Below are 14271 nucleotides of genomic sequence, written 5' to 3'. Positions count from 1 at the left end.
AACAAAAGAAAATTTTATTCATCACAAATATAGTAAAATAATATCGCAGAGAAACAGTGGAATACATTTTCTGGATATTTTCGATTTACTTTTTACAAAGTGAGAGTTTTTATTGACAAATGCAAAGATACATATAGCTACTGCCGATTAGTTGAAATACCGTTTTTTACTTTTCTTCTTGTGACCCATTCGCACCCAAAAGTAGCTATAAAATCGTTTTTCTTCTAGTCTTTTCGGTATACTATGCATCTATTCGAAGACATTCGCACACCGAGCGAGAAACAATTCTTACTACTTACCTGCTTGTATTGCTATGGACAATCTAGAGCTTCCACCATTTACGCGAAAATTGCAGGTAGTATAAAAGACATTCCTGAAAGTCCGACGAAAATTCCCTTCGCCGTCCGATAATTTTGCCGTTCCGAACAAAATTTATGTCGAACAATTTGGCAAATAGTCGAAAGCGAAACTGTACTTACACAGAGACATATATGCAGTTGTCACATGGAAATAATTTTCAATAACATGAATATACATCTTTAAAGCTATATCTTGAGAATCTTTCACATTACTAATTTTTCTTACTATATTGAATCAGAATCAATAATAATAAAAATGTCTTCTTTTTACCTAAAAATAGTGGTCTTGTATAGATTCTCTAAAAGAATTTCATCATTCTACCTCATTAAAATAAATTTGAAATTTTTTATATACATTTATTTAGAGCAACATATACTTACAAGGTATCAAACTTTAACCGAAAATATATTTCTAGCACATTTAATTAATATTATTTTTAAATTTTTATATTAAATATAATCTTAAATCATATAATACTTCCATAGCAAAACAGATTATGTTGAGTATCCAACAAATGTTTATGCATTTAAATAAGCTGCCATAAGCTGATGCAATTAGTATTATCCGTTCAGCTGCGCTTTGATTGACTTAAACCTGTTCTATATTCATACAATATATCACTACAGTTTACCATTTTCTATATCTAAGCTAATTTTATATCATGTTACACTTATGACAATTATAAATTATGTAAATAAAATTTGAGAAAAGAACACAAATAGATAATGGTTATCTAATAATATATGGTATAATAAAAAAAACAAGTGTTATAAGATAAAGAACAATAAGAACAATTATATTTGTTTAAATAAAAACTTAAACGTGACTAACATGAACCTCGATTATCCAGAAAGACTATTTGATATAGAAAACAAATCGCAACCGATATCTACTATATAAATTCTTTCTTCATGAAAAAGCAGCAAAAAAAGTAGAAACCAGAAGAAGAAGATGAGATCCAACAAACAAAGAATAAGAAATGAGAAATAGAACAGCGGAAACGGAAACAAAAAGGCGGGTCTAAACTCGGAACATGGCAAAACAAAAACCGAGAATTCGAGGATCAAGAAACGTCTCGAGAACGAGCAACAAGGATGGCGTACAAAAGACGGCTGGGAATAGTGGGAAATCCTTCGTGAGAAGAAAATATTTAATCCTTCGATAAAGGAGGTGATCGCCGAACTGAAATAAAAACTAAATTTTACGATGTAAAAGAATTTATTATTATATAAACCAGTTTTCTCTTTTATATATATCTTCTCCAAGCACATAAAGTTTTCAAAAGATTTCTTATTGGTATTAAATATTTTTTGAAGTGAACTAATCTTACTTCTATAAGTAGGTGCATAAAAGAAAAGTAAAAAAAAAAAGAAAGAATATCTTGCATCAATATTCAACAAAGGAAAAATATATTCAAAGTCGAGTAGCACTTTAACCTTTTCGGTACGGACAGTGAATATAGTCCGTATACCGCTCTCTGCGGCCGAGCAAATGTTTCTGTTGATAAATTTTTAAAATGTTTTTGTAATTGAGTTTTATTACATATAATAATTGAAGGCGGATGTATGTTTAATATAAATATACAACGCGTTGAATCGCAAAATCCTTAATACATTTTATTAGGTTGTTTAGAAAAATATGTATTTAATCATTCGAGATATTTGCATTTCACTTTACACTCATTGTCAGACTAGATTAATGTACAATGACTTTAATATACACCAGGGCGCACTAGTGTGTTCAACTCAATTCACCATATAAGTTCTAAAACTAACAATAGCTAATAGTTAGCTTTGTCAAAATGTTTATCTACATGAAGAAATGGAATTGAAGAGTTTATTCAAGTTACCACGATGTTTCGGGAAAATCATGATTATTTTCAGTGCTTATACGGAAATCCTGTCACATCGAGTCGGCAGAAAATATTTGTTGGCGGTTAAAATAAATTCACGATACCGTGCTGGATTCAGACAGAATTTTTCTGCTTAATCTACAACGTACTAGCGTAAGCGGATATGCGGATAAATAGATTTACTACAAGTTTAGTGCAATTCGAGTAGTTGCCAGGAACATATATTTGATAAATTTTAAATAAAAAATATATTTATTGCTCTGTAGATAATTTTAATATTTCTCACGTGTGTATGTGCGTATATAAGAAAGTGCGTAAAATATTAAACTTTCATTACATAACATATAAATGTGCCTTTGGGGAATTATATACAAACTAGATACGTGTCTACAAACAATAATTTATTAAAATTTTTCAAAGAGAAAGATTTAGATAATGTCATGATTCACATGAACTTGGTTTGAATTATGCATCTATTTGTTAGTGTATGCAGCCGTCATATCTTTATCATTAACTACTAACCAATTTTCTATCTCGTTCATTGATGTTTCTAAAAGCATTCAAATAATATGTTGCGAGTCGTAAATCAACGATAATATACTATGATTATACTGGTAAAAACAGAGTTAACATCTTTTTTGCCTTGCAGCTTGATCATTGTGGTCGATAAATTCTTTCGTATTTTTACTCTTTTATTACTTTTACCACAAGAAAATATAGTCCTCTATTCTAAACGCGAATAGAGTTTTTATAAAACACAGAAGGAAATAACAACTTGAAACTATCCAATGGCGCGTAAATGCCTTCGATTTTAAGATAATATTTAATTTAACTCTAACCATAGCAGTTGATTTGTTTTTGTGTTTGCAATTACAGTTAAATAAATAATTTGCTATTTGATTGAAAATAATAATACGACAAACACAAAGAGTAGCTTCGACATATTTATTTTCCTTGCCAAAGCGAGAAAAGTTACTCTAATTAAATAAAATAAAAATTGCCGGTTTGTGTGTCAAACAAAATATATAAAAGAAATAAAAAAACAAATAATTTATTGTCCATCTCAATCGTTATTGTCTCAAAGTTAGTTGGTGATCATTCAAGTTTGTTTCAATACTGAGGATATCTTCCGTTTATTATTGGTTACGCTATTGACTGGATAGAAAAAGATACATTTTCTCAATCGCAAGAAAATTTCTCGTAGTGAATCAGGATAAAGTTCCATTGTACGTTTTTCTGGATATGTTCTACAGCGAAAATGTAGGACGCGTATATGGAGCAAACAAAAGCATTGAACTCCGTGCTTGATGAAAGTGCCATTCGGTAATAACGAATGTATGGATTGTCTTGAAAGCTTTGTCTGCACTTCTCGCGTGCAAGTTTCTTGATTGTGAAAGAATAAAATCGCAAAGTACAAACGGTGTTTCACAAATCTGTATCCGCAATACAAGATTGATAATAAAGTTCGCGATCTTTATTGATAGCAGAGTTTTAAAGTAAATGGAAAAGTTTTTTAATTCTCTTGTAATCGGAAAGTACTTTTCTCTCGAAAGCGTAGGATTTTGCCAGCTACGGTCAAGAAAGAAGTTTCAGTTTGTATAACGTATTTCCAAAGTTTTCTCTACGACTCTACGTCGTGCAAGATTCTGCGGTTTCGAGGGACACAAGAGGAGTGTCGTGCTCTAACTTGGGCAACGTTTCGTGAATTTTGAAATATACGTTTTTGCATCCTTAATATCCACAAAGAGAAACGGAGCTAGTGCCGACGGCTTTCGTCGCTCTGGTGGTTTATTACAACGGTCTCTGCCGTTGCAGGTTGAGATTTATCGGCTTTCCTCCGGCCAGCAGCTGCGGCTACTCCGCAAAATACAACGAAAGAAATGAGTGTGTTACAACAAAATAAATGCGCCTCGGAAGGAAGAAGAGATCGCACATTTGTTTCTTAAAGTTCTTGTCATTTAGAATAGAAAGATCAGACAAGTTAACGAAAAACAATGTATGTTTTCTCATGTGGCAAAGTTTAAATATAAGTAATTTAAATATAAAATAAAAATGAAGCAACGAGCACGTAAAAAATTAACTAATTATTAGGTAAATGGTAAAAGTTTGTCTGAAAACAATTATTTTCGATAAATTACTTATCAGCAATTCGCGCGATCTCTTGTAAAGAATTCAATTACGCTGTATCAATCAGTTACTAGAAAAGCTAAAAAAAAAATGTTTATGCATATATGCATGTTTGCAAAAATAGAATTGAGAGATAATGATTTTATATTCTGTATAATGTAAGAAAAATTTCTGCAAAGAAAACAAATTTTATACTGTAAATCGATATATCAAGAAAATTGTGGCAAGTATTGTTTGTGGCGCAAATAGATTTCCGAAGATAAACACCTACTGTAGAGTTTGCATCAGAAAGAAATCAAATCCCGCTAAAGAATGTATTCCTGTACGCTCGTTCCACAGTAACTCTGTTGATAGGGTAAAGTAAAAAAGCTATAAGCTTCTTGAATGTTTCATTGGAATTCATAGTTGTTGTAATGCGCTGAAAGACGTAAAAAACGAACATATAGCGCAACGTTTGCTTGTATAGGTACTTTCTTTTGCGATGATATAAAGTGACATGCATCTTTTTGCTAAAATGTGAAGATATTTTGCTCATAAATAATGAAAGTTTTAAGAGTTGTTCTTACGAAACAAATTAATTATAAATAATAAATACTTCTCATAAATAATTTATGTAATGAAAAAAGAAAATTTTAAAAAATTAAGTGCTCAATTACAAACTATAATAAAATCCAACAAATAGTTTCATGATAGATTTGATCATATAAAATATAATATGTGTATATGTAAATATATATGTGCAAGTTGATTAACTAAATATACCAACTTATTATGTACCAACTTTCGTAGTAAGTTATATCTTTACTTTATAATAACGTTTGTATGATCGGAGAACACTGGTTTGAAAGGTCCGTAGTGGAACTCGTTTACTTGACATTTCGTGAGACAAATGCAGCGGTTACCTTCAACGACTTTATCACGGAATACGAGCGAGGAAATAACTTTGATTTGTGCATGTATCCATCGAGTTACGAACCGAACGTAAAATACAATCCGTGGTTTCCGCAACGTCGTATCCTCCGTGGATATACTATGGGTTCCGCGTGTCGAGAATACATATGACTTGCCGGGATACATCTCTACGTAAACATTCAAGAAACGTTTCGAACACCTTAACTCTGACGGTCGATGCACCGCACAGCCAGATTAAATTCGTAGTTTCAAAGTTCCCTTCTATAGTCGTGACTCTGCGTGCGAACGATCACCAAGTATAACAAGCTCGAACATAATATAGGAAACTCAATCGACTCTCACACTACAAAATTATATCCTACGTATACTTGACTACCTGCGCGTTATGAGATGATGGAGTATAAGGAGCGCATATCGAAGAAGAGGGAGGCAAGTGCTTCCGAGGGAAGGATGAATTACCGGAAGAGCAAAATATCGTTATAGCGACATTCGGTGAGATTGCGAGGAGGTCGCCTAGCTATTTGTAATTGTAATTAGCAAACCGACTAATTCACTGCGTTACCAAGAAATTTATGATCTGCGGTACGTATATGCTATTTAACTGCAAGGGATGAAATCCAATACGAGAAAACGTAACAAACACTAATCATTGTAAGCACTGACGTATGCGACAAATCATTGCATTTTGTGCGCGAGATATAATAGAAACAAAAAGGAGATCTAATAACGAGAAAGTATAAAATATGGTCGACATGAAGAAAGAAAAATACAAAGCAAGGAAAAGAGATACAAGAAAATACAAAAGCCTGGGTAGCATTTCTTGTAGAGACTTTAGATATATTTTTAGATTAAACATATAGGTACGCGATATCCTAAGCTTCCCATACCTCTTTTTATACATAAACATCCGAACTAACAGTTTCCCATAATAATAATATTAAGAACTGATATTTCTTAATTATATACTTAAGAATATAAGAATATTTCTGAATTGAATCCATTACAAATATTAATTGTATATATAAAACTGGATATATAGTAAACATTTATCAACTAATAGTAGGTATCAAAATAATTTTAGTTAAGATTAAATAGTTTACTTCATATCAATCAAAGAATTTCAAATAAAGATGTAAGATGTTTAGAACATCTTTCATATGCATAATTTTAGGAAAATAAACATATATTTTACGAAGAATTGATAATAATTAATATCTTTCGCTGTAATGAAATGAGATAAGCGATCCTAGATTGGAAAGTCTTGAACTAACGAGCCGAATCGCTTTTGAAATTTGAACATAACGAGCTGAGTCGAGCGCGTCTCGGTAAATGTCAGAGAATAGAACGAGATAAATTTACGGGATCATGAAACATGCTGGAAGGCTCGAGGATGTCAGCCGCTGTCATCTGGGAAAAAATACGGCGACGGGCCGCGACGCGCATCATACGAAAAATAGGAGACGTGTTAACAAAACTGCAGTTAGTGAGTATGCGTTTAATTTTCGTTGTTCTTAATTTCCACGGTTTATCCCTCGGGCTATTCTATCCTGTACATTGCAAGTCTTTTGAGACTATAAACGCAACGACCCTACATTCCGTGAGTTTTGTTCAACAAATCGTTGGGAACAATATGGATCCAACAAACATAATCATTTCTCACACACACACATTTACTATTTAGTATAAATAAATTGAGTTTTTTTAAACAATACTTTTTAATTATTAAAATACTTTTAACTTAATTTTAAATATATTCAATTTTAGTCCACCTCAAAATAGAAAGATAACTCGGAAAATGTGTTACTTTCTTTTAAATTCACTAGCACAAATTTTGAATTGAACATAAGAGATAACAGTTCTTTTAGTTCTTAAATAAATATAAATTAATTAATTAATAAGATTATATATATATATATATATATATATATATATACACACACACAACTCTGTAAATTTATTGCATATGCAGAATTATTTAAAAAATGTAAATTTAATTTCTTATTTTTCCGATGATTTATGTTCTGCGCTATTACAAACATAATAAATATCAGTGTTATAACAATAAGTTAAATTTAGCTCGTTTCAATTACAAGGAAAGAATACAAGAGCAAAAGAGAGGAATTGGTCATATTTTATTATTGTTGCATTGCAGGTTGTACAGCAATCATAAAAGCGTAAGAAAATGCATCGTAATTCCGACTAAGTAATCTGTCATAAATGCTTAAGCAAGAATGACTAAGCAAATTAAGAATACATTTACAATATTTACATAAAGTAAACTTAGAAAAAATGTTTGTCATTAACGACGAAGGGAAAAACGAAGTAGTTTATTTACTCTATAATAGCTTAATAGTCAAATCTTTAAATTTTTTCAACATCTATATAAAATATTTTAGAATTTTTTATAACGTTTGTATACACACAAACACAATTATTTAATGTTATAATTAAATACATAAAAACACATTATAAATTTAGAAAGGCTAAATTTATAAACAGTTAAAATTTAAATCTAAAAGATTATATTTGTTAATATAATAAATTATAAAAGCAATATTAAATAATTGTGTAGCCATAATAAATAAGCATTATTCAACAAATTACAAATTTAAGTTTATCATTTATAAAATCTCTGATTTATAAAATGTTATTATTATACAAATATATTATTAATTATTTAAAATATAGATAAAAATGTGTGTATTAAATATATTATAATTAAAATATATCTATAATTTTTTGTTAATGTTCTGTAGAAAACAACTTGTTGTAAATTAAAATGTAGATTGCATGAATATGCATAAGTCCGTTAATGTTTCATACACTTTAACACCTCTGTACCCTTATATGCAGACGCAGACGCAGGTGTCGATGGTATAACCTCTGGAGCACAATCTTATCCCACCATGTAGTCAAATTAGACTACGGGATCTGGCCTAGTGGCCTCCAACGATAGTTAATAATCGCCGACGATGCAATGTGCATCAGAAAGTGCAATCGATTATACTGAATATCTCGCAAAATAGAATTTAAAATACTATGTACCTCATACACACTTAAAGATCAAAATAATAGTAATATATATCAGTACATAATATTAATTATAATATAATTAATATGCGTGTGTTAATGTGAAAAAATAGAAGAGATAATTAATGTAAATGTTATATGGACGACACTTACACAACTGACCTGTCATAAAATTCTATTATTGCGTATTTCCTTTCTGAACGAAACGCGCAATGCCTCGGAATCGCGCAAAGAAAGAAAAAATATGCGCATCCCCGCGCTCCCAAGAAGCTCTTTTCCACGAAGATAGTCCTCCCGGCAAGTTGCCTCAGCGAGCAATCTCACGAAATTGCACCGCGCGATTTCACGTCGTTCCGTCGACATTACCGTTCGCATTCCCAGCGTTCCCTTTTTCCGAGTCCTTCGACTTTCATTTGACTGACGGAAGGGGATGAGTTGAGAGGGTGAAAAAGTACATAAGGGAAAGAGTAGTGGACATAAAGATCTATAGCTAGAAGAAGAAGAAGAAGAAGAGAAAGAGAGAGAGAGAGAGAAATAGAATAAAAATAGATTTCCCCATTCACAGTCAATATTGTCAAAAAGAATAGATTTATCATCATCACAATCAATATTACTGTCTTCAAAAATAATAAAAACAGTCAATTAATTATAATAATTTTCAAAAGTGTAAGTTCAAATGTATAGTACGCACGACTCGACGAGAGTTATTATAATTTCTCTTTTGAAATTGCAATGTGCATATCATCAAATGCGCACTACTTTCATCTTTCCAATAATATTCTCGAACAGATACTTATTATATTTATGTGCTCCTCTATTTTCTATTTTTTGTCATCTGCACGCAAAAAGTAGGCCTAGTGGAGATCAAACTTGAAAACTTAAGCTTTTGCCTAAAGTATAGCGAAACGTCTATCACACTAAGCTGACAATGAGTATATAATTTGGTGACGTTTATTCATATGATCAGTGTACTCCAGTCAACCATAACTCGCATACTCAGATTTAAAAATAGTTTGCCGTAGAAAATTCTACGATCTATATAGCCAGTTTCTAGTTTATTGTTTCCCCTCTGAGATGTATTTTTATAAAAGTTTTCTTAAGAAAGCAGAGTTAATTGTGATAACAAATGATAAAGTGTCATTTGTACTATATACATCAAAATTTACTATATTACGACATAAATCAATATACGTGAAAAAATTAATATAAATTTTAGTTTAACATAATAAATACGATATGTAGATCGCAAATTATAGATTCAAGCAAGAAATATATAAACACTTACCCGTGCTTTCGGTGTCTGTTTTAATCCAATGGCTGGTTGGCTGCGGTTACTCTGCAAGAAAAGATGAAAGCTCTTAGTATAACGGTATAATGATCGACATTAAATTCAATAAACCATATCGTTTATGCCGTCATATCGACTTTTAGTCCGGAAAGTAAAGAAACGAACCGCGATAAATTATTGTCATAAAATGTGCCATCAAAATACAAACTCGTGGCTATTTCCGGGTCGCAAATAAATCCGTTTCGGATGCGCCAAAGTGACCTTTTGCACGGTATCCGCGACTGATACGACACTACAAACGATAAAACGATAAATTCATGGCGAAACGTCGCGTCGCGTCGCGTCGGCTCGGACGCGCGGTATCATCGTGGATGCCATGCCCGTCATTGCTGAAAATTCGTAAATCTTAATTGGTTTGCTGAAACGTAGTCGTTTCTTTCGTATCCCGATCACGTTATGAACAATGACTATAAAACGGACCAGACGAAATAATTTCACGTTAAGAACTTATCCCAGCAAAATGACAAAACGGCCAAAACAAAGTCACGTATCTCGCACCGATTTAGTTAAGCCATCGCACTCGCCATATATTCCGATGTTGATTAAACTGTTTTCGGAGTCGATGTGCATTTTTATTCGTGTTGATTGGCGCTGTATTTGCAACGTACTATTTCATATTTTTCATCACAGATGTTCACTAAAACAGCACAAAGCACTCATCCCTCGATTTTTGTAAAATCCTCTCGTGGTTATTTTTTTGCACGCGATTTTAGTTTAGAATAAAAAATAAATATATATATATAATATTTTTTTTAATGTGTTAATATGGCTCATATGGGTTTATTTAATCTTGTTTATAATCTGCGCGGGGTATATATGCGTGTATTCTTTGTTAAGAAAATATACTCTAATTATAAAAATAAGTTAGTGCGGAAACTTACAGGTCCAAGATATTATTCAAGAATTTAATATTTACTAATTCTTTTTAACTTTTTTTGCACTCTCCAAGAAATCCTAAACATAATCTGTAAATCTGTACTTAGATACGTTGATTACATCAAGTTTGCATTTAAATGTCTTCAAATTGCAATTTTCTACAGCGTTCGGAGCAGAAACGAGGACATTTCATCCCTTCAATTTCGACGCTTCGATGCTACGCTGATGATAATTAGCGTGCATTTAGCGGCATTTCGCTTGTCCAAAATCAGCTAACAGATATACTGAGAAACGAACGAGCTTTGTACGAGATGTGAAAATTAAGCGGTTTATCTCGATTAATTCCGGATAATTACGCTTGGCAATTAGTTCAATTTCTGCGATCCAATGCTGCAATGCAGCATGAGTGGCGGGGCCTTACTCTTTGGTCCCGCAATTGCAATCGGCGAAACCGCGACAACTGCGTCGCCCTTATAGCTACGACGTTCACGAATTTTGCTGGTCGCTGCGCTCTGCACTGAATCTCGAAAATTGCCTCGTAAACTGAGAACGCCGACGGAACCGGACTTGAGTACTTCCCCCGGTTACATTTCCACTTGGAACCGCTGCCCAATTTAAACCGTCATTTACATTTTATCACGTAATATAAGCGACCGACGAGCGCAAATTACACAGCCAAATATTCGCCAGGTTTCGTCTCACGTTAGGCACAAGGAAAATTTGAATCTTTCTAGTCGATGCTCGTGTAGCTATTCCATCGTAAAAATTACGCAATCAAGCTTACGCGCGTCTTAAATTTCCTGAGATGGAAAATATGTGAACGGCAAAATTTACGAGAGAAAATAATTAAGCTTGGCGAGTTGCGATGTAAGCTAAGCATCGACGATGGTTGGTGAATTTGGCAGTGTCGTTAGTCACTATTACTGTATTCGTAATTGCTCCAAATTTTCTATTACGCTTACTTCACGCCACGCCACGGATATAAGATATTCTAAAATAACGCGACCTACTTCGAGTAATTGTGAATTATCCAGTTTTCTTAACCTACCCGTTTTTTTTTCAATTGAATTCTTTTCGTTCACCAATGTTTCCCGTCATTTTGCTTTCACCCCTTTCTTTTTCCCACTACTTGACTGTCGAGATGCGACTCACATCGAAAGCACCATAAAGTCGAATAAACAAAGGAAAAGATAAAGCCGCGAAGGAATGAAAAGGGGACAAACAATAAGACGGAAACTTGAATGAAAAATCGCAGCCGCCTAAAGAAAGCGCGTCGGTGCAGCCAAACACCATCTTGCATCGAGTTCCGTTGACCGAACTTTTTCTTCTCGCCAGTCTCCGCCTCGTGCGAGAAGTTTCGACGGGCGTTTACCGGCGAATTTATCGGCATCGCGGTCTATTAACTCGTAATGGCATTAAGTCGATCTGCCGATACTTGATATGCCGTATAATTATTTTCTGTTCGAACGCGTCCCAGATTATGTGACAGTTTCGCACGCAATGCTTTTTTCACCGACGCATTTAACAGTGAACTGAATCTGAGCATATATTAACCACATTTCATAGAAGAAAAATACACAGATTAGATGCATTTAATGAGCTTGCAGAGCAAGTAAATTATACCATTAAATTGAACAAATAATGATAATGTTTAAAGAGTAAAGAGCATATAATCATAAAATATTAGTGGAACAGAGAAAAGTATACAAAGTTGTCCAAAAAAAAACATCTAAAATACATCTTTAGTGTATATTTTAATACATATTTAAAAATTGTACATCTCTCGCTATATTATTTTAGCACTGATTATTCCTGATACAGTATTAATTGATAGAACTGTGGCATTAATTCAATTATGTTATAAATATGATTAATGTCTTTATATATACCGTTCTATATATCACCAGCGATAGATTCATCTAACAAAATCCTAAGGTCATATATTTCTTCGATATTAGCTCCAGGTGAAATCCGTTGCCGATTGGTTGATAGACAAGAATTGGTTAGGCTATATCGTTACTAGGATTAATTTAGTCTTGAGCCAGCGCCAGGAGCGTTCGAATTGAAAACAAATCAATCAGAATGAAATGTGGCACGAGAGCTATGGGTATCAGAACTCTCGGGAAAATCCATTGGCGGGTCACGTACAAAGGAAACGGAAATTCCATTTCGCGGAGGAAGCCTCTGACGTCTCCGATGTGCCATTCGGATAATTATTCAGTTACAGCTTGCGCTTTAGGCGGTTGCAGAAAGCGGATAATATTTGATTCTGGACAAGAGAGACGTGTTCACACGCACTCGTATGTTGTTTAATATCAATTCGTCTAGTTCTTTAGCTTAACACGATTCGCTCTGTCTATCTCACATTTTGCACATTTCGTCCTCTTATTTTAATTATTTTAACTTTTATAAAAAACATAACTTAATATAAAACGATAATACGATTTAATTTCGTATTTTAATTGTACATGGTATATTAATACATATGTATATGTATAATCAAAATTCTGCAGCGAAATAAAAAAATCATAAACATTGGCAAGCAATAATTTTCCAGTAATTAGATCTTTCATTGTGAAAACTAAATAGAAATAATCCATCTAATAATTGAAAAATTCGCTAAACGTGCGCATTGTATAACGGCAAGAAAGCAATCAATTCTCAATTAATATTATATGTATATCCTTAATATGTACATATATCTCCACGACCCAAACTGCACTTCGGTCACTAAACCGATATAATAAAACTATGTAATTTCAATCTATCTGTTCCATCCATTTATCTTACTATATACCTATGTATTAAGACTATTTTATTTCTCTATTCTCATACTTTTGACTCGTACGATTAAATCAATTAGTAAAATGGTACAAAAGTTGATACATCAATGTTTTCAAAACAGTTACACAGAAAGTTTTATTTACCTCGATATACGTTACAAGAATAAATCATACATTATTATCACCTCTCGCAAAAGTAGAAAAGACTCACGAGAATCAAAAACTTTGAAAGGAAATTGAGAAAATAATGAGGATGATTATTATTGTTCATAAAAGACAATAGACACACGGTTAATTATCCTCGCGCAAATCGGCTTGGCCTTGGTTTTGATCAAATTTTAATCCTGACTAATCCATTACGTGCTTCGATGCTCGCGATTGCACATGCCAAGCTGCTGTTTCGGACTGCGGTTCCGCAATTGTAATTAGCGTTTTCGTTATACCATTCGTTTCTGGCGATATCGTCGATTTCCCATGAGCGTACTACGCAGAAAACAAATTTGCCGATGAACGCGAATGATTGTAACTATAATATCGTTGATTGCAATAATTAATACGTGACGAACAAAAAACATGATATTTTATCGCGATGTGATGATTGTAAAATTTAAAACATCCGCGATTTGTTGAATATAATAATATATATGTCAATCTGCATGTATATTTTCAAATGTGTACGAATTGATTAATTCACGGTCGCGTATTTTATTTTCTGCTTAACATAATATCCGGAAATTGAAACATTTTGATCATATCAATAATGATAATTTATAATAACAATACTAACAGTAATAATATTAACAATAATATTACATTCAGCGATTTTCTGACGATACAACTCTGAAATTTACTACATTTCTGCATTATTTGGATTTTCAATTTGTAGCAAACAGATACATATACTATCGCTTTTTAACTTTTGGGTTATTATTTTATAATTAAATTAAATTGCATTTCATATCAACTGTGATAATATTGATGTA

At 32.6% G+C, this 14271-nt stretch overlaps 1 protein-coding gene and 1 long non-coding RNA gene across 12 annotated transcripts in view; one reads left to right on the top strand and one right to left on the bottom strand.

The window, feature by feature from the left end:
• Window positions 1-14271, bottom strand: part of LOC143900015 (uncharacterized) — a 297879-nt gene that overhangs the window by 240432 nt on the left and 43176 nt on the right. For both annotated transcript variants that reach the window (XM_077410902.1, XM_077410901.1), the window contains exon 3: window positions 9567-9617. In XM_077410902.1, the coding sequence (XP_077267028.1) occupies window positions 9567-9617 (51 nt within the window). The remainder of the gene's footprint in view (window positions 1-9566; window positions 9618-14271) is intronic.
• The window catches only part of LOC143900050 (uncharacterized), a 53426-nt gene that overhangs the window by 9186 nt on the left and 29969 nt on the right, over window positions 1-14271 (top strand). For 2 of the 10 annotated variants that reach the window (XR_013257704.1, XR_013257695.1), the window contains exons 4-5: window positions 6488-6734; window positions 7404-7753. The exons of 3 other annotated variants lie outside the window; for them this stretch is intronic. This is a non-coding gene — a long non-coding RNA (uncharacterized LOC143900050). 5 more of the 10 variants (XR_013257697.1, XR_013257699.1, XR_013257705.1 and 2 more) reach the window with 5 other exon arrangements.

This window comes from Temnothorax americanus, unplaced genomic scaffold, assembly GCF_048541705.1.
Source record: "Temnothorax americanus isolate GAGA-0224 unplaced genomic scaffold, ASM4854170v1 Scaffold3, whole genome shotgun sequence".
In the NCBI taxonomy this organism is placed as follows: Eukaryota; Metazoa; Arthropoda; class Insecta; order Hymenoptera; family Formicidae; genus Temnothorax; species Temnothorax americanus.
This window is presented reverse-complemented; position numbering and strand designations above follow the sequence as displayed.